The sequence below is a fragment of the Limulus polyphemus genome, unplaced genomic scaffold (genome assembly GCF_000517525.1).
Source record: "Limulus polyphemus unplaced genomic scaffold, Limulus_polyphemus-2.1.2 Scaffold16, whole genome shotgun sequence".
NCBI lineage: Eukaryota > Metazoa > Arthropoda > Merostomata > Xiphosura > Limulidae > Limulus > Limulus polyphemus.
In genome coordinates this window covers 177,506-199,303 of record NW_013665626.1, presented here as the reverse complement: position 1 = coordinate 199,303, position 21,798 = coordinate 177,506, and the positions used below count along the sequence as shown (strand labels likewise).

General features: G+C 32.8%; 1 protein-coding gene across 2 annotated transcripts in view; it reads right to left on the bottom strand.

The window, feature by feature from the left end:
* LOC106457333 overlaps positions 1–21,798 on the bottom strand; it is a 51,693-nt gene that overhangs the window by 6,097 nt on the left and 23,798 nt on the right. For both annotated transcript variants that reach the window (XM_022383386.1, XM_013916737.2), the window contains 4 exons: positions 7,242–7,447; positions 5,563–5,683; positions 3,859–4,335; positions 3,253–3,348 (listed from right to left, as the gene is read on the bottom strand). In XM_022383386.1, coding sequence (XP_022239094.1) covers positions 3,253–3,348; positions 3,859–4,335; positions 5,563–5,683; positions 7,242–7,447 — 900 coding nt within the window. The remainder of the gene's footprint in view (positions 1–3,252; positions 3,349–3,858; positions 4,336–5,562; positions 5,684–7,241; positions 7,448–21,798) is intronic.

Sequence of the window (21,798 nt, the reverse complement as noted above, 5' to 3'; positions counted from 1 at the left end):
TCATGTTCAGAAATATTTCACAGATTAGTAATAAAGTTGAAACATTACCTTAAGTACGGGTAAACTTCGTGATAATTTCTAGTTAGGACGTAATACATTTTATTTTTCATAGCTCTTCGAATAATCTAAACAAAAGCTCAAAACTATCTTATCCTTCCTGAATCCTGACGCCATTACATTATTTAAATACTTGGTTATTTTCATTGACAATAGATGGCAGCAAACTCTAGGTTTAAGTAATTATTAATGTTTTTGATAGATTGTTTAGGCAGAATATTCATGATGAAACTTTGTAGAATGGACGGCAATCGCATGTTGTAGAGGCACAAGTGTAGAGGAGAACGTTTCGAAAGTCTTCCGCCCTTCGTCTTCTACATAGTTTCATAATTATAACGTTATTTTGAACCTTACATTACCACAAAAAATAACTTTCACAGGCATTTGCTTATATTCAAAACTTTCACTCACTCCAACGGTATCAGTTATTCATAAAAATGCTAAGACCATTTCGTTTGAAGAAGGACTTAAGGTGCTACCAAGCACTTTTTATGCACATATCACTCAAAAGAAAAAGAAAACAAAAATATCAGTTCAGAACAGTTCATTTTGGCTCAATAATACAAACATAATTAAATTACTCTCTTATAAACACTTTATGTAGCGTTAAATAAAACCCGAAAAATATTTTTTGCAGCTCTATAAAGGCTAATTTCATCAAATTTTACCGAGAGAGGAATAATGGTTTGACATCCTTCTAATCGCATAGGGCCAACACGTTTCATATAAGTGTTTTATTTTATATTTTGATAACATATCAGCGATGTGTAGAAGAAAAAATAACAGAATGGTTCATTTTTAACTAATTAACAAAATGTGATTATGTTAGTAAAATATGTGACCAACTGCAAATAATTGTGAATACATAACGCACTTTTGTTGGTACTCAAATGATTAAGCAAGATAATTTGAAGGAAAAAAATGCTTTGATTTCGTTGACATAATTACTAAAACTTGCTATAACGTAACCTTTCTTAAGCACAAGTACAAATACAGCAGGAAACTCATGTTATGCTAGAGACTGAACCGGATTTTTTTAGGACTGACAGAACGCTCAAAGATGGAGAAGATACAAATTTTAATAAACTATTAATAAAAGCTGATTAAAGTAAGTTAATTAAATGTAAATTAATGAAGCTAATTCTATGTAACAAAGTGACAAGAAGTACATATTGACACAAACTTATACACGAGAAAACTAAAATCTATAATGATTAAAGTTCGTTAATAATCAGATATCCTCTCCGTTAACTATATTTTAAACCCTTTTCACCACTAATATCTCACGAGATTTGATCAGCTTATTAATTATTACTTATTATACTTGGTTTGAATATGGAATTATTGGATTTGTCGAATTTCAAAAACAAACAAACTATTTTTAACTAGATTTACTTTATACTTACGTTCATTACAAACTATGAGACGATGAATGTTCAAGACAATGAACATACTACATCAACAATAATACCTACCTGGTCAGTTTATAATAGACAATATAAAGACAATAGATATATTTGAATTATAAAGTAAAACTTTTTACGTTCTGCCATAAAAACTTACAAACTAAGAATGACATGTTACTGCAATTCAACGTTATATAATTGTGAACTTTTCGTGAAGGAGGAATCGTGAAGTTGGTGATAATTCTTTGAGGTTAGAAGTAAACTTATGAATTATATGTATGATGTTTTAAGATGCTGTATTCTACTCACCACAATGATCCTTTATTTATGTAAAATTTACTGACAAGAAAACGACATTAGCATCAGTGCTGTATATTCTTGGAATTCTATATACAAGTACGATCATTGTGGTGAGCAAAAGACATCCCAAAACATCATACGTATATAATATACATTTGACCACTACATTAAGCCTAGTCTTATTTTTTCGATTTGCACTTGTCCTGGATTACTGATGAAGGATGGAATCGCCAGAAACCGGTATAACTCAGTGACAAATGATAAACTGAATGAAAGATTGGGCTTCAAATTTGTTTTTTTATTATTTTAAATTTATAATTGTTTTTACAATTGTTTATGCAATAATCCAAAAACAAAGAGAGTTGAAAAGAGTTAGAATGTTCATTTTAATAAAAAACAAACTTCCTAATGTCTTTTTATGCAATTAAATGTTAGTGATAGCTATTAACCACAAAACTTTAAGGACGTTACTTGTGTTGTCGTAAGTGTCTTCGTTAAATTTCATCCTGTTTGGAAACTGCGGTCGGATTTTAAACGAGAAGTTGTAAAAGTGGTTGGTCAAGTAACAGAAAACTTCACAATGCAGTTAACAAGTTGTTACGGGTAATAAGTACGGTTTGAAATAACATGTTATATTTAATACATATGAAGTGTAAACTGCCTCTTTTGAAAAGTTTTTGATTTGTTTGTAGTTAAGCAGAAAGCTGCACAATGGGCTATCTGTGCGCTGCTTACCACGGGTATCGAAACCCGGTTTCTATCGTTGTAAGTCCGAAAATATACAGCTGTGCTACTGAGGGACTTTTTGAAAATAAAAACTGATTTCTCTATGATGCTTGGATCTAGATTCTCTACACAACAAAAGCTACAAACCTTTACCTGTCCGATACCTCATCTAATATTATCTTGGATCTAGATTCTCTACACAACAAAAGCTACAAATCTTTACCTGTCCGATACCTCATATAATATTATCTTGGATCTAGATTCTCTACACAACAAAAGCTACAAAACTTTATCTGTCCGATACCTCATCTAAAATTATCTTGGATCTAGATTCTCTACACAACAAAAGCTACAAACCTTTACCTGCCCGATACCTCATCTAATACTATCTTGGATCTAGATTCTCTACACAACAAAAGCTACAAACCTTCACCTGTCCGATATCTCAGCTAATGTTATCTTGGATCTAGATTCTCTACACAATAAAAGCTACAAACCTTTACCTGTCCGATACCTCATTTAATACTATCTTGGATCTAGATTCTCTACACAACAAAAGCTACAAACCCTTACCTGTCCGATACCTCATCTAATGTTATCTTCTCCACTAACACCTTGTGATCACAATCTAATTATTATCGTCAACTAGTAACACTCAGGAATTTACAGTGTAAACCAATCTACATCAATTATGGTGTTTCTTGTGAGATTGCAAAAATAGTAAAAGAATACATAACCTAATTTTGAAATATGACTGACATACTTAGTTTACCAACCAGGTGGACGCCTCTTGCATCTTGATTATTCAAAGTATTCGGTAGTTCAGGAGCAACAAAAGGTACACAAATAATCTGACCACCTGGAATAAAAATTTTGTAAATTAATCCAAAAACATATTCTTTCAATTAATTCATTACACAGACTTTTAAACTTTGAACATGAAAATTAAAAATGATCGTATTCAAAAGATTAATTCGATTTTTACTAAGTATTAGGTAAGTTAGCTTCTTTTCATGTTTACTTAATATAGTTTAAAATTTTTATGTTTCTAAAACAACAACCTCATAAGACTTCTAACTTTCTTCAAAATATGTATTTCAAATAGTTAATTACAATTCAGTGTGCCACCTGAATTTCTAGAATGTTATGGTTATGTAAAAAGTATGACTAGTGTGGAAGAGGTTTTAACGTGTATTATTAAAAGTTTACGTTTAAATTTTATTTATCTTAAGTGAAGTAAAGAATAATTTAAGCGAGCGAAAATAGTTTCATTATAAACGTGATAAAGAGGAAGATATATATTAGGGTATAAGGAATTAAGTCATTTAAAGTATTTATTCGGGAAAGTAAAAAAAACTCCGAGACGTACCTCGTGATAGTGCAGGTCGTAAAAAAGGAAATGGCGATAGGAATGAAGGATTTTCTTGCTCAAATCTACGGAAACCATTCTTTTCTGATGTTAAGACCAAGCTGGAAAGGTTTGGAGTTTCTTGCGACGTACGTTTTAGGAAACCATCATTATGTAAAGAATTATTTGTAACTGAACTGCTTGCTAATGGTGATGGGCTCCTGTTCTTGATATGAACAGTGTCGCTATTGGTTGTATTCTCAGAGAGTCTTAAGGAACTTCTTGGTTTCGTCAATAGGGTGGGTGAATCAACTCTCTTTTTATCCAGTAAACGTTTTTTTACATGAGGATGGCAAAATCTCGGAAGATTTATTTCTATTTTATTTGCACTGGGAGTCAGCTGATCAATTAACGTGAGTGGTGAACTAATCTCGCACCAAACGGTTAGTTCTTCATCTTTACCGACATCACAGTTCATCGTACACCATATACTGTTCCCTAGAACAACAAAAATATCAAAGGATTTTCACAATTTTTAGTTGATGACGATAATAATAATATTAATTACGACGCTATCACGTATTCAATGTGAAAAAGCTAAGAATAAACTATTTTACAATAGCAACAATAAAACCAGATGAGAAAAATATATTAAATGATGACAATATATAAAAGTATATTTATGGAGGTAAAGACAGAAAAATGTTTATAAACAAGGTAACAATTTTATAGTGCTAGCTCTGATTAATGGATGGGAAATGCCTTAATTTACTGTTCTCTTGTGAATCCATACTTCTGCAATAATGATTGATGATGCTCTATTAAAGACCAATGATGACCGACTGGCTCAGTCTGTACACACCTATGTCACATTTCGAAATACACCCGCACAAAATGTTCTTAAACAAGACAAATACGGCCTCGATATTAATTAAATGCAACATCTATAAACGTAACCCTAGATTTGATTGGTTTTTCTTTCATTAGAGCCATCTTAAAATGCTGTAATAATATATGCGCAATACTATACATTGTAAGGCATTTTGATACATTATTATATTGATAAAGAATTAATTATGAACCAAAAGGAAAATGTGTTTTATCTAAAGAACACATGTGAAAATATGACAGCCTAAATAGAATGGTACATTCTATGTGCTTTCGGTTATATAAATTATGATAAGCAAGAGCTAATAGCAGTACGTAACAAAATACTTTCACCACTATTTTTAACTTTACATAAAATGTACAGCAACTTCTATAACATTTAGGTAACGAAACGTTAACTAGGGTAGTGGTAATTTATCAGAAATGTTTTTGCAATAAATATATATTTTCATTCTAACCTACTTTGACTTTTTTTTGGTATTTTTCTTTATACAATAACTCATTCTAAGCTGTTTTTAGTGTCCAGTTAGTTTTCTGATATATAATTTCTACATTATTTTAACCTTTGTCTTTGTTATCACTTCAGAAACGTTTCACTTGTATGTTCAAAGATTTGTTGTTTACATTTGGCCTAAACAACTACTTTTCGCTTGTAATTAAGTTATGTCCTATGTTACTAAATAGTTTATACCAAGTTATTTTAAAACGAAAGGCTTTTCTAAATCTTTCCGTATTACAAAAAATTCTGGACGGTTGATAGAGAATACTGCCCATCATGAAGTTGTAATGACTGTATAAACCAAATAAAGCTTGTTCAAAGTTAAACGATACCCATACCTTCCCTGGTAATTATGATATTGGCTTCCTCGGGATTAATTGCTACCTTCAGTAACTTCAACCAAAGTCCATTCTCTCCATCAATCTGAAGGATGATTTCTTCTTCATTAGAATCGTTGTCCTGCGCAGTTGTATTTAATTATAAATCATATTATCATAACAACAAGCAGTTCATATACCAATAACCTTAAACGAAAATGGTAACAACGTAAAGTGTCTTGTAGAATAACTTAGAAACTTTTAATGACCGCACTACGAACTATAAATATATGCAAGCATTGACGTAAATATGTAAGAATATGCAATGACTTAAACATAAAAGAGGAAGGAATGTATTCAAGTAAGTAATAGAGTGATAAAATATTGTGAATTTGAGGTTGAAAATAAATTGCTGATAAGTTATGTTAATCACATCACTATATGGGGCTATAATAATGGTTTGTTTTGCGTTTTTAATAACAAACAACAAAAACTATTGATTCTACAGTAAACACTGAATCTAAAGCGTTGTATGCAAGCTTCATGTGATGAAGGCAGTATTCCAGAGTGATCCAAGATGGAGAAATCCTATTGTTCCCTACACAAGTGATAAGCTTGTCGGATTAAAGAAAAATATTATTTCATTTGCCTGACAGTTACTGTATGTAGTAGTGAACACCAATGAACGCAAATAAATGTGCCATTTTTCGTTAAATCACTTTCTTCCAAAAACGTTACTGAATACTATCACACTCTATCTTATCTCTCGTTAAGTTATCAGAAAATATTGCTTATTCTCATAAGATGGAAATATATGACCAGCTAACATTAACAAAATTCAAAGTAAATATTAAAAATAAAGATGAATCTTAGCGAAATATTTTATATCGAAGTTTGCAACAGGAAATCTTATGTCCTCTAGAGTAAAATGCAGATGTTATGTGTTAATATGTCGTAACTGGAGACATAGTTTTTAAACAATAATCTAAAAGAAGAAAAAAATCCATTCAGATTCAAGTATTCTTACAAAATAAATTAATAAACTTAAATTCATTAATGAATATTGCAGAAAAAAAACCCAGGTAGATTATTACTCAATGACAAAAAAATGTGTACTCTATTAACACGTGGTAGTTACTTTTAGTGTATTTTCGGTATTTTCTGCAGAAGTCTTTGGAAAACTAAAACAAAAATGGCCTGCTTTCTTTCGAAACTATGAAGGGTTATTTGTATCTATTAATATAGTAAGCCTTATATTACTTTATACTGTCCTTGTGTGACATCACCATATTATAGCAACTCTTGCATGACAAAACTACACAGTGCCAGATGTTTTCAATGTGATACTAGGTAGAGTAATCATATATTCATTTTAAAGATGTTTATTAGTTTTATTCAATAACATAAAGAGGATAAGGAGATATAAGACACGCGAAGTTTTTCTTAGTTAATAATTTTCATCAAAATATCTTGCATTCTTAAAAAGGAAAACTTATGCCAATGGCAAAATACCGACAATCTCAGGATAACTTAGTAGCTTCAGACTTTTTATCTGAAATTACAACTAAGTTAACTCTAAGATACGTTCAAAAGTGTTTAGAAAAAAGAAAGAACGGTATTTAAACAGTCTGACAACATTGACGACACATATACATTTGCTTATTTGAGATACACGAATGTCTTTGAGTTAATGAACTTACGTCGGTGTACAGTTTCTTTGAGTAAAAACTATTTTGTTTGGCTATTCTTCCCTTGTAAGGCCCGAAGGCTGTTCCTTTGGTCAGGGGCTCTTTCGTATAGACAGTTTGGACAGTGATATCGCCATCCTTAGATTCTTTAATTGCGAAGACATCAGTGGGTAGTTGAAGTAGTTCAGCCAGTTCTTGCAGATCATCTTCTGCTTTACCTAAGTGTACGTGTGTATAAATAACATGCTGTACTTAACCATAATGTATATATTCACATAACACTTATATTCAACTTTAAGATCTGAAAAGTTTTATGTATACGTTTTGTTATTCAAAAATCGTGTTTCTTGACTAACTTGGTTCGCAATCGAAATAACAGAACAATTCATGAGTGAGAAAAACTAACGACATAATTTCGGCTGGAAACCAATTCTAAAAATTTTAGACTAAAAAATAAAAGGTTAAAATATTTCATATAAAATTACTGTCAACTGAAATATAAAATATATTTTAGATAGAAGAAAACAAAGAGAAGAAAAAACCAGTTTTCAAAAACATTAACGTTATCGACAGAAAGAGGCTATACGCGTGACTGATTTCTTTTGAATTATTCGTTGTTGTTATCAACAAGATATACTGTACGATAAGAAGTTGTTTTCGTGACTTCTATTGAAAAAGACGCCATAATATTATGCTCTACTGATAACTGTAAAACCAAAAACATTTGATATGTAAAAGCACTAGCGCAAAGATCTCTGTATAATACAAGAATGACAACTTTAGTGAATCGAATTCTTGAGAATTTGATATGCGGAACAACCCATAATATAACATTTTATGAGTTTTGTCTTTTTGCATCAAAAACATTCATTCCTGATTCGAAATTGCCAGCTAACATTTTATTTAAATATAGTTTACAAAGCTCTATTCCAAGTAGATATAACTTACAATAAATAATACTTCGTTCAAAGTTTTGTTTTGAGTGTGACCACTTACAAGTTTCTTCCATGCAGGATAACTCTTCTTTAGTTAAAAATTCATTGGAATCTAACCCATATATTTCCCTGCTTGCATATTACTTGCATCTAGTCATAAAATTCTACAAGGTACTTGAATATTGGTGTCATTGTTCCCTCTTAGAATGTACTTGCATCTAGTCGTAATGTTCCCACTTACAAGTTAGAGTTACATCTAGCCGTAAAGTAGTTCCCTATTACAAATTCCTTGCATCTAGTCGTAATATTTCCTTTTTTTTTATTAATCTCTATTAATTTCCTTTAAGGTATTTGGAACAAAGCCAGGCTCTGTTTACACACGTGCGAAAGTAAGAAAGACCTGTTTTTGGTAGAGCTTAAAAATTATTTTAGGCTAATATCTAGCACTTCTACGTAAAGATCACAAGGAATTATGCAAACATGGCGCTCTTGTGATCCAAAAGACCATTGAGTCAAGGATCAATTTATAAATTCTGTGAACTTTGACATTCACGTTTACACTTTCATACAACTGAAGGTAAAAGTGAGAGCTTTAAGTTTATTGAAAAGTCATCATGTGAAAACAATAGGTGCATGGACAAACAACTAAGAAACGTTAATACTGCCAAGTTTGGTATGTGTTTAAGAGTTTTTATTCATGTTAGAAACCTGTTTTCATATTTTGGTGGTTATTATAGTTATATCTTATATATGCCGTTGGGTAACATCTGGTATCTGTTAGTAAAAAATGAGGCTTAATCTGCATAGTTATGGGAGCAAATATGAAGCTAAAATTGTAAGGCCTCATACAGCAGCCTAATCTAACTTTCCAAGAAAAGCACTTAGTCATAACTATTTTATTTACTCATTCTTTTGCTTCTAGAATGTCCTAGAAGCACGTGGTCTAATGGAACTTTGCTATCTGAATCACTAGCGTACATTTTTAACGTTAAGGAAAGAAAATCCTAGGGTTATCAGCATTTGATGTAGCACAGACTCGGTACTTGAGCGATGTAACGCCCGTTTTAAAGTAACCGTAGCTGGAAGTAACACTTAATGCAGAAAGTCTTACCGTTAAAGTGGCACCCTTACAGTTGCATACACAACAGTATACTGATGTATCATGCACAGGAAGGTTAAAAGTATATGTGGCCTATCACTATGTAATCACCTACCCATATAAATGAGGCTATATATAGAAAGGAAGATCCAGAACGTACATATATGAATACATTGTTACAAACATTAACTCGAAAACACACACACCGTTTCTCGTCATCCAGCTATTTATCATTTTGTCTTGTAGTCATTTTAACACATCATCGATTCAGGTTTCCACGAACGAAGGTTCGTATTTCATCAAGTTTATCTTTTCATATAGTCAAAGGAAAATTTACGTGCGTGGATCCTATAGTCAAGGGCTCATTTCGCTTATCTTATCAACTTTTGAATCACTCTCCCGCCTCCATATGCTGCATGATTCTTAACGGCGAACAGTTTCTGTGGATGCTACCCTGTGAGTCGTGAGCTTATTTTGCGACCTAAATGTGGTTATTTTACTCACAATCTTAAGATGTTAACTCGTGAGAAGAACGATAAGCAAAAACTTAAAGCATCTATGTTCTTTGCGTTTGTATTTCTGGAACACCAGGTAGATATGCTTAATATTCAAACTTAGTCACATTTGTTATAATAAATATATATACAACCAATGTAATTTAACTTACAAAGATTTTTTAGTTTCATGTACACCTCCTGTTTAAGTACATATATGTATTTTTCTATTTCTAAGGGAACAGTTATAAAACACGTAAAAGTCTGAAAAAGTGATGAGAGTAAGTAAATGCTTTTGTCATATTGTAACTCATCTTTTTACTTTAAAGCATTTGAAGTCATACTAGGTAGATCGCAATACTATTTTCTGAACTTAAACCATTTACTACACTAATAATAGGTGATTAACAGCCAATTTGTATTATGGAAAATTAAGTAAGACATTACTCTATGTCAGTTATATTTAAGTGCGTATAACGTTTTTCTCATAATTATTCTAGTTAGTTAGATATATTAGATTGAAATTATTAATAATATGCATATTAGATCGTTTAAATGTTAGTGTTTTACACTACTAAATTTGAAATAATTTAAATACTAATTTTTACTTTTGAACTAAATCCCGTAGCAGAGCGGTTGTGATTAACAGAGATTTAAAGCTCTGAATAAACCAGTGAATTGAATCTTTTGCAAGATAAGATTATTTACTAGTGGCAATACAACTGTGTCGAATAGTGACTTTTGTTATGTGTTAGCGTACCGGACTGCTGGTCAGAAGGTTCAAATTCCGAGGTTTGATATGCCGCTAAACACGTTCAGCACTTAATCCTCTATTATATTAAGAGTATCCGCGAAGCAAACGCATACTGTACTGCTGGCTATCTGTTCTCTCTCTAATTTTGTTTTGTTTTGTTTGTAGTTAAGCGCAAAAGGCTACCCGTGCCGCTCTCTCTCTAGTTTGCAGTTCTAGATTAGAATGGTTATATCTGTGCTTTGGGGTCTCTGACCTTGCCATTTAGTCCAAGTGTCAAAGTGAACTATGATGTAATGCATTAATCCATTTTACACTGTTATTTATTTTAATACAATGTTCACTATATAAAACAACACAACTTTTAAACATAAGTTTGTTTGCTTGTTTTTTGAATTTCGTACAAAGCTACTCGATGGCTATCAGTGCTAGCCGTTCCTAAGTTTAAAGTGATACACTAGAAGGAAGGCAAGCTAGTCAATAGCATTTACGGACCAACAATTATATGATCGAAAAGTGGGTTTAAACTTCAATCGGCGTCGAAATGAGGTGCATGTTTTTGAAGCAACGGACTGCGGAACATGAGCCCTTAGATTCAAAGTTTGAGCACGATAACCACTAGACTACGCCTGGCACAAGGAGAAAGAACAAGAAATGCCCTAAAATCACCTTTAATACTATAAAGATCTCATTTAGAAAATCGTTATGATTATTTAGGACTATTTCTTAATAAAATGCTTCTCAGAAAAAGAAAAAAATCAGAAAAAAATATTTTATTCTTCATCGCTAAAATGACTTTCCAAGGTCACAGATAAACATCTTTGAAATTGAGGATTTATCATTTATATCATTTGAAAAAAATCATATATATATATATGGAACAGTGTTCTTCACAAATAAACCTCATCTTTCGTGCATTTCTATTTACTTTTTATTTTAATTTAGATCTTATCTGGCAATAAATAAATGGAGACGGCGCTTGGTAGTGCCAGATAGGAAAAATAGTTTTTTTTGTTCTAAACGTAGAGAGATAAGAGACGCCAGCATGAGCAGAGTTTCTATCACATTTCTTATCTATACATGTCTGAGTTGAAGTATTTTTGATAATAGACTTAGTTTGATTAAAGATTAAATGTCCATTAATCGAAAAAAGTAGTAATGGTACAGCTGAAACTTAAAATTTTTGAATTAAAGCTTCAAAGCCAGGTGTAGTGACTACAACGTATCAAAATCTAGGTGGTGAAAACATCCTCTTGTTTTTCATTTTCGTAAATGCGAGCAAATTGCTTTAATAAAGAAAGGGTTATCTTTTCTTGTGTATGTGCTACGTAGCTTAGAAGTTCTAGATTTTAAACATAACATATGCCACTATAGAAGTCTGTTGTTTCAACAAAATGAAGTTTGTGTGGTTCTTCTTTTTGTGAAGGGGTTTGGATACAATATTTGCTATGAAATCACTATTGCTAATTTAACGAATACGTAAGTGCAAGATGCGATTTCGTAGACAAATCGCTATTTTTATCATTAACAACAGTATTTAACAAACGCCCTGACGTGGAAAGGTAAGTTTATGGACTTGAACATTAAAATCGGGGATTCTGCTCTCTGCAGATAGCCCAATGTGGCTTCTTTAAAACAAACAAACGCATGGGGTAAAACAGTACAAAATAACAATAAGGTACTTTATCTAAAAACTTTAATAGTTAGGTTAAGCATGATAATCTTTAAAATTTGCAGATGTATTAAAGCATACTTAAAACATGAAAGAGATAAGAATACGACACGATTTTAAGAAACTTAGCAAGAAACATTTCTTGCTTGATAAGTATTTATTAGCCACATGCATTGTTCGTCTTCAAGTCAAATTACATTAAGCAGAGATTAAGTATGACAGAAAGCGACTTTGAAATATTCAAATGGTATGTATAGAAAACGTAACTGTACTGAGAGAGGTGCTTAAAAATAGGATTACAAATATTGACGATCAGATGTTTTTCTTGTTATACAAAGCGTAGAAGAGAAATGAAATTATTTTATTATTAAAAAAAGTAATTTCTGAGTCATATGGTTTAACATTTTTCACGTGTTTCCTCAGTCTTCTTTTTTCATGATTTATGTACAGTCTAGTTTAGTCAAAATATTATATCTTTATATTATTGGATTAATCTGCTTTAAGTTTAAACAGCTAAATAAGTGATTTTATTACGATGTTACCTCTTACATTCGAATAAAGTATTTTATAACTTTTTATCACAAGTTATAAATACAGATATTTAATAAGACTTCCAAGGATTCTGATCTTAACGTTAATCAATTGTATGACTTGAAAACTGGGAAAGTACTCCATTAAAGCAATTGTATAAATGAATCTCTTTTCGTTGAGTTTCATCTCGTTTCTCACGTGTAACAATCCGTTTCTGTTTATATTTCTAATACATGAATAATGTATAATGTTTCTAATAATGTTTAATAATAATAATAAGGTTTCTAATAATGTTTAATAATAATAATGTTTCTAATAATGTTTAATAATAATAATAAGGTTTCTAATAATGTTTAATAATAATAATAATGTTTCTAATAATATTTAATGATAATGTTTAATGATAATAATAATGTTTGTAATACATGAATAATGTACATAACTAATGTTGATAGTCTTTGATGTAATCACTGACTTAGGTCCTGTCGATGTAACATTTGAAATACTGTTAAATTAATGCTTCAAACTTCTGAAGAACTGTTCACGTGCGAAGCATTCCATTTTGAAGTGAAACTGGTGCAAAACCAGTTAAAACGTGATTTATTAAACAATGATAATTTATTGTTTTATAACATGTCATTTTTGGTCATGTTTGCTTGATAAGAACAAACTTAAGTTTTTGTTGTTGTTTTTTTTCAAACAGAAACTGAAAACAAGGAACTATCATTAGCGTGATGTATTAAACTTTAAAATAAAAGTCTTTAGAAACCAATTTAAGGTATGGCAAAATCATTTTATTAAACCAAACTTCTTTTTTGTATCATTTCTGGTATTGATTGCTTATTCCGAACAATCCATTCATTGCTATTAATGGTCCGCGAATTCACAGCGGCACAAGAATGAAGATTAGCAGTTAGCTGCCACGAGGAGAATAAATCAGACACCTTTAGTAAGAATGCTAGATGCACCATTAGTGGCATCAGTGCTCGAGAGACGTTAGCCCATCTACTGTCAATAACGTGCCAGTGAAATAGCAAATCATTGGACATGCTAACATGTACCATATACCCATCTGGTTTCTCAGAATTAATTTCTTTTCGGCCAGTACAATTCATGAAATATACTGTTAAAGGAAAGGGATTCACCTGACATTACATACGGGGTGTCTGCAAATGGTTTACACATTTTGTAACATAGTAATGAAGGAAACTTGGAATAAAGAAATTGTTGACCTGTATGTTCTCAGGTTTTTACTCCTCCTTTGTATGACTTTGGTGCACTTTTGAAGTCGTTTTGTCAACCACATTAACAACCACACAACTAAACCAGTAATACAACACACATTGATCAGTCACACACACACACATAGTGCAAAATGAAGTGGTGCTCAATTACTCGAAGTAACACGTGGTAAAAACACCATCAGCTTCTCATTGCAAGAAGAAAATTTTACTTAGTTTGTCCAAGTATGAGAGTGAGTCCAGTGGTTTATTTAATAAGACGACAGTGTCTTTCTTACAAAGAGGTGCAGGCGGGACCCATTGGCTAGTGTGCTCGGGCTGTGAATTTGAGTGTTCATGCTCCACGTCCTGTTGCTGTAAAGAAAAAAGCTCCACATTTTGGGACGGTGGGTGCGCTCTAGAAGTGATGTTCAAATCCCAGTGTTCGGTCAGACAAGAGAAACCCATGGGTGCTGTTATATAACTGCCTTCCCTTTAGTCTATTAGTTCAAAATTAAGGATGGCTATGCGTAGATGGCCTCATGTAGTTTTGCGCGAAAATTCTAAACAAACAAGCAAAATTACACGGAGTCATTTCAGCGCTCCTATGAGAAGATACAAGTGTAGTGTCCTTGAAACACTTATGCTATCGCTTAATTGAAGCGTTAGATAGCGCCTGTATATGAGAAGCGACAGGGGCCATAACATGATGATTCGATATGTAGTCGAACTTCCTTTTTTAAGCGTAATGGCCTTGTAGAGGGTAACCAGCACAGCCATAATGTATTGACTCAACACGTTGTCGAAGTACCCAGTCACCTACCCGTCAGCTTCTGTCTCACGTAAACAACTATGGCTGTCAGGAGAGTGAATCATTTACAACAGTCTAATAACATATTCCGGAGGATATAATGTGCAGTTCTTACCCGTAACACATCTAAGTAGCACTCCCCCGATATATCTCATCAGTAGAATTCTGATCTGCACACTGAGTACATATAAATGTTATTATATTCATATTTATATATTAAACATTATGCTTCAAATATTAAGCCTACCAAGAATCACGACCATCTTATTCGCTATTTCTACAATGGAGTTGAATCAATATGTTACGAACCTGTTGATCCAACATGTTGTACATATAGCAGACATCGTGTGATTGAAAACTATGTTATTATTGACATGTTCGGCCATGCGTTGCAGCAATATTTTACAGTCTCGATGGCTTGACATACCCGCGCACCACAAAATTTTAGGAATTGGCGTCACTATAAAATAACGGGAGTCTTAAATTTATCGAAGCAATTCACTGATTCCGTATTGATCGATTGTTTTGTAGTTAAGCACAAAGCTATACAAAGGGCTAACTGTGCTCTGCCCATCACGGGTATCGAAACCCGGTTTCTAGACATACCGCTGTGCTACTGGGGGCAATTCACTATTATTAAAAACTGGTATCGCAGAAGCATATTGATTCAAAAGATATATTTTTTATTTAGACTTTACATTATATCCCCAATTTTTTAAAAATAGTACAAGACATTAAGTTATATGCAAGATGTTTTAAAATAGTACAAAACTTTAGTTTATATACTTGATTTTTTTTAAACAGTACGGTTTGTATATTTTTTAAGAATTTTATAATGTAGTTTTTGTCACAAAATTCGTCTGTCGAAATCATAATAAGAACAAATACAGGTCTTGAAAGTTCAGATCAATTTATAAATACAAGTTATCCAAATATTTGAATTTACAAATAAATGACTCTTTTGCTTATCAATCTGAGAAAGTCAGTTTCTGCGTTGGATTTTATATATTCGAATAATCTTGTTGGAGGTGGCCCGGCATGGCCAGGTGGTTAGGGAGCTGGACTCGCAATCTGCGGGTCTTGGGTTCAAATCTCAGTCCCACCAAACATGCTCGCCCTTTCAGCAGTGGGAACGTTATAATGTGACGGTCAATCCCACTATTCGTTGGTAAAAGAGTAACCCAAGAGTTGGCGGTGGGTAATGATGACTAGCTGCCTTCCCTCTAGTCTTACACTGTTAAATTAGGTAAGGCTACCGCAGATAGCTCTCGTGTAGCTTTGCGCGAAATTCAAAACAAACAAACTAGTTGGAGGTAGTTGTAAAAATATTTCACTACAAAGATCAATGATCTTTATAAAATGAATCCGCTTTGCTTTGTATCACATCGGAATTTGATTTGGAATATACCAAATGACGTTAATACTAATATGTCTTCTTATCAACTTAGTAATCTTGAAAACTTACATTAACGCGTGCAACTAGTTTTGATGTAGTCTCTCTCGTGACTAATATTCTATTGTAAAAAGTCATTGAGATGTGTAACGAGTTAGTGCTTTTTGTCTTGAAATAAAATAAATAGGTGGTTTAAGCAGTCTTTTCTTTTCCAAGTTGACGTCGCTTCTAGTTGAATAATTAAATTTTAAGTTGAACAGTTTCATTTACGATCACGTTGGTGGGGTTATAAGGGATCAATGCTCGCACTTGATTTGGATAATCTGTTTTTAAGTTATTATGATTGGAAAAATACTCTGTAGAATTTAAACAGCCTTAGCCATGTTTTTTAAATCACAAAGTCATTTTAATTAATGAATAAAGTCCATTGTTGAATAGGACCATAAATATAATTGAACCTTGGATACTTTGGTACATAATTAGCAATACAGCTATAAAATCAGTGTATATCGTTAATTTGCTGTAACATTTAAAGTTAACTATGTTCTTGTGCATCGTGCTTACAGGGTAACTATAATTTTATTAGATGAAGAAATAATTTTAATTAAATAATATTTAATAGTTTTTCTTTGATAGTACTATTGGTGAAATCTTGATTAAACGATCTATCTCTAAAGAACAAAACTATTAGCAATAACATTACTTTGTGCGAGGAAATTATTGAAATATGTTAAAAAGATGTTGGTTACAAACTCAATCAGATTTTATCTACAGATACAAATTAGTTGTGTTTTCAGATCCGTTGTAAGAATATGAAATGTATTTAACTATATAATGTAATCGCTCAGAATAAGGCGTTGTTTGATATCTATAAATTCACGTATAATTATGTGGATCAGTATGTGTGGGATCCAGCACAAGAGTAGTCAAACTCATATAATGTAGCATACATCCAATAAATGTAAAAACCGTCAAGCATTGCATGGCATATTTGGATAAAACAAAAGGTGATATCACATTCGACAATTTAGTGATAACAGTGGAGTTGATGACGAACAGTAATCATGAATTCGAGAGAATTTCGTGATTGTTATATTGAAGCCGATTTTGAATGAGCAGAATTCTGCGATACCGCTTTTTTTCAAATTATCGATAAGATTTGAGTTACACATGTAACATATTGGTGTGTGCTTCTTTCCTGAAAAGTCAGTATTTTGATAGTAACTGTTGACTAAATCTTGAAGTTTGATTTAAGTTAAAGCTAGGAAGATGGAATTTTTTGGGGCTAACATAGACTTTACTATATATTTTTATCTATCCATATTTAAAATGGATTCTGCTTTAAACGTACTTATACCATTTGTAGACACGCAGTACAGAACTCGTGTAAATCCTTCGTGATGGGAAAAAGTAGCTGAAACACCACTGATAAAGTCTTCGAAGCCAACATTAAATAGATATCCAGGAACCTTCCCCAACCTTTATCTATATTAATGTTTTATCCATCTCATTTAACTAAGAAAGCTAATTTAACGCCATCTGCAAAGTTGCTCTCACCTTCACGAATCTGTAACGTTCTTTCGTATTCAATTGTCTTTTTGAATGCAACTCTTACTTGATGATGACTATGGGTCAAAACGTTGTAATTATTAGAACTTTCCTACTGTAAGAAATTGTCGTTATTTTATCTTGAATTAACTAGTACCTTGAATAGGTCATTTGCATGTGATTGTAAGATACTACACTAGGACATTTTGTCTAACTTGAAAAAGTGATATAACATTCTTCTTCTTGTGTCTGTTCTATAAAGTCATAATTCGGCAAGCGACTCCAGCCCTACTAGGTAGTTTGAATACAAAAGATAAAATACATTACACGTTTATGAATAAAGATTTGTTTATTTGTGTTTACTTGTAAATCCTTTGCTGTCTGTGTCTGACTTATTCATCACTTAACAGTCCTGAACTTGGGTCTTACGGATATGTTAGCCTATATATAGGACATCAAGGCGCTGGAATATCACAGCAAAATTTTGTTCTTTACAAACGTATAATTTTATCTTATGTAAGGTGAGAGTTCCCCGATGACTCAGTGGTAAGCTTCAGGGCTTATAAAGTTAATATTGCCCCCCAGTGGCACAGCGGTATGTCTGCGGACTTACAACGCTAGAAACCGGGTTTCGATACCCGTGGTGGGCAGAGCACAGATAGCCCTTGCGTAGTTTTGTGCATAATTATAAACAAACAAACAAAGCTAATATTCGGGGTGAGATCCATAAGACGCTAAAAACCTAACAAACCAAACTAAGGTGAAACAATAAACTCTTGGTTAACTTTAGACAGTAAACTGCCAATTCCGATGAGTGGGGGGAATTCACGGGTAATTTTGTCTCCATAACCAGCAGAAAATTAACTGAATTACAGAATTTTCTTAATTGTATTTTTTCTTCGCTTAACAAACTTTACATGCTCACCATCAATTTTCTCGATCAATCAAGAGTTTAAAAGTTTTAAAGGAATAGATACAGAGATATCAAAATGAAAGTACAATTAGGAAAATGGTATATGATACATACTAACACCAATACTATCTAAAAATGGAAATCATGCCGCATTGTATAGGATGATTTCCCTAAGAAGATAAAATTATGCGCATAAAATTTGAATGAGAATTTGTACAAATTAAGTGACAGTCATTATAGATTGCTTATGACATGCTTCCTTACCAAGTCATAATTCCAAAATGGGAGATACTAACGTGTGTGCACTTATAAGTTGATTATAGTATTTCTTCCTTTGTTAAATACTTCTAAAATAGTTCAGAAAGTATCATATATATGCGTGTTTCATAACAAGTTTCAGCTCATGTTATGGTACATGAAAGCACGTCATCATATTTCATTTTGGCGTCACTATGGCAGAACGAGAAAGAAACTATCATTAAGCGTTACCTGTGAGTTACATGAAATCCACTTGAAACAAACGACAGTGTAATCTAATCTACCAATCACTTAAATTAATCTAACTATTGTTATACAACAATTTGAATCACGCGCTTCACTCTCGCCAGCAGAATCCCAGTCATGATCAGCTATTCAAATACATGCTCTTCGTGCGGTATTGGAAGAAACAGAGACTTATGCTGATGACGGTGGAAGCCTAGATACCATTAACTAAATGTAACAAGTGCTACACAAGTGCCAGCCACATATCGGGAGTCCAACTGTTGTTGTGTTGTAGGAGGATTATAGAGAGAAGACCTTTGTTGTATCGTATAGTAATCACAGTTTGGTCCGTAGCAAACTGCTTTCATGCCTCTGATGGAACAGGTCGTAACTGTAAATTTCTGAGAGGTGTTCCGGATATACGTTTTCGCTCGTTTGAGCTGAAAAATGACAACAGTTCAATTACACATTTAGTTTTGAATAGTATAGGAAAGCTCAGGAAATGCATCAGAAATCCTCAAATTAACCTCAACGATCAGACGACAAACGGAAGACAAAATTACCGCTCTTTCGACATGGATGTAAGTACTGCTAGAAACAACAACAGGACAGACTATAAACGCTAGTAGAAGCTTCTTATGTGAATTAGTGCACATTCACAAGTTTATACACTTAGTGCTGTGAATCTTACACTATTATTCACTATGTTCACATACATTTTAAAGGTTTCAAAGGAATAGTTTTCGATGAAGCCCAAAACTGAAACTTATCGCAAATTAATGTATTTATATGCAAATCAATACCCACGATTATCAATTTCATACTCCACAAAAGACCATCCCATCTGATGTGTTCAAGTACAGAGTGAGAGTATTTTATCATCAATGTGGCATATACAACAATAATGACCTTTTTGCTTTTTTTTTTTACAAGTGATAAGATGTTAGTGTTTTCTACGATAATTAATAAAATATATATTTCATTTTATTCTTCTGTAGGCTATTTTAAACCATTAATGATATCCATCATTCTCTATGTTATAGTGTTTAATATTCCATTTCAATACATTATTCACATATTCTCGTCCTTCCCCCAATGGCACAGCGGTATGTCTGCGGATTTACAACGCTAGAAATCGGGTTTCGATATCCATGGTGGGCAGAGCACATATAGCCCCTTTGTGTAGCTTTGTGCTTGACTTCAAAAACAAACAAACCTATATTTTCATAACTGAAAAATAATAATGGTATCATCAACGTCGCGTATGCAGTCAAACTTTGTAAAAGAAACTGGGTATTTTTCATAATTACTATGAAATAAATTAATCCCAGCAATAAATTGTTTATATTTCATGCTGTTATTTAAGATAAAATACGATTAATTTAACCACTGACAACATCTGAGAACAAACTGTATATGTGTTAGTTGCCTATTGGACAGGATAGAGAGAGAGATGGCTCATGCTTGTGGAAGTAGTAAATAATGGACAAGTAACATTGCAACAGTTACTGGTGGAAATTATTTGAATTTAAATTGCTAACTGGTGTTATTCCAGTGTTCCTTCATATCAGAAAACAAAGACTAATTTACCATATTTATAGTTAAAAAAAGAATTAAAATGATCATATCTTACAATTACCTGACATAGACGAACTAAATTTCATCAGTTTTATTCTGTTCATATGATGATATAGTGTTCACAAACTGTCACAAAGGATGATTTATGTGCTTTCTGTCATCCTCAGTCAGCATATGAAGAATATCCTTCATTAGAACTGCTAAAAGCACCATCTGTTCCGTACTGTAGAGAATATTGATTGATCCGTGCACTCTCATTTCTAATGGCCTTTTTCAGATCCTTCAAATTTATTGGGTATTCTGATGGACATTCTCTTTTTTTTTAAATTCATTCACAACTACACATCTCCTGGTGCAACGTCTGGGAATATCGTTGATCATCTGTATCTGAATGAATGATTCGAGTCTGTTAGAAGCATTTTAACGAGAAGATAGTAAAGAAGAGTTGCCCTGTCTTACTAAATTCGCAAAGAACGTATTCTTCCAACATTTTCTATTTACTGAGACAGTGTGTGTGTGCACGACTACTTTCATTAAATGCTTCCAAAATTAGAATCGAAGATAAAAGTGCTAATGAAACTCACTATACGATAACATAAGGATCTGCTGAGCTTCGCTAGATAACATATCCACTAAGAACAAATTGCGCTTTCTCTGTGCAGAGAGGTTTCCAACATGGTTTCCTCAATCACCATACTCCAATGCGCGAGGTCAAATTGCAAAGATGGATCACAATCTTCGCACATGCAGATGCTTAAACTGATGACATTTGGGGTTTAGTGCCTTGTTTATTGTATTTCACACTTTAATTTAACCAGAGCAAGCAGCATCCCATCCACTTGCGGCTCCCAAAGGATGCTCCTCAGGTTCTCCTTGGATATTCTGATCCAACTCCGTTACTATTTTTACATATACACATAGTTGTCCAGAATGTAGGACACTTTGTTTTGCAAATCCAGTTCTCTCGAACCAACAAATTAATTTTTAACAACTATAAACTACTTGCAATGGGTCTGGAGGTTAGAGATGTGTGTTGTAAATCAGAGAGTCCTTTCTTCGCTCGTGTTGCCGCAATATCGGCCTGTGGATTGCATGATTAGAATTAGCAGCGGGGGCTTTTGATTAGCTATCTTCCATATAG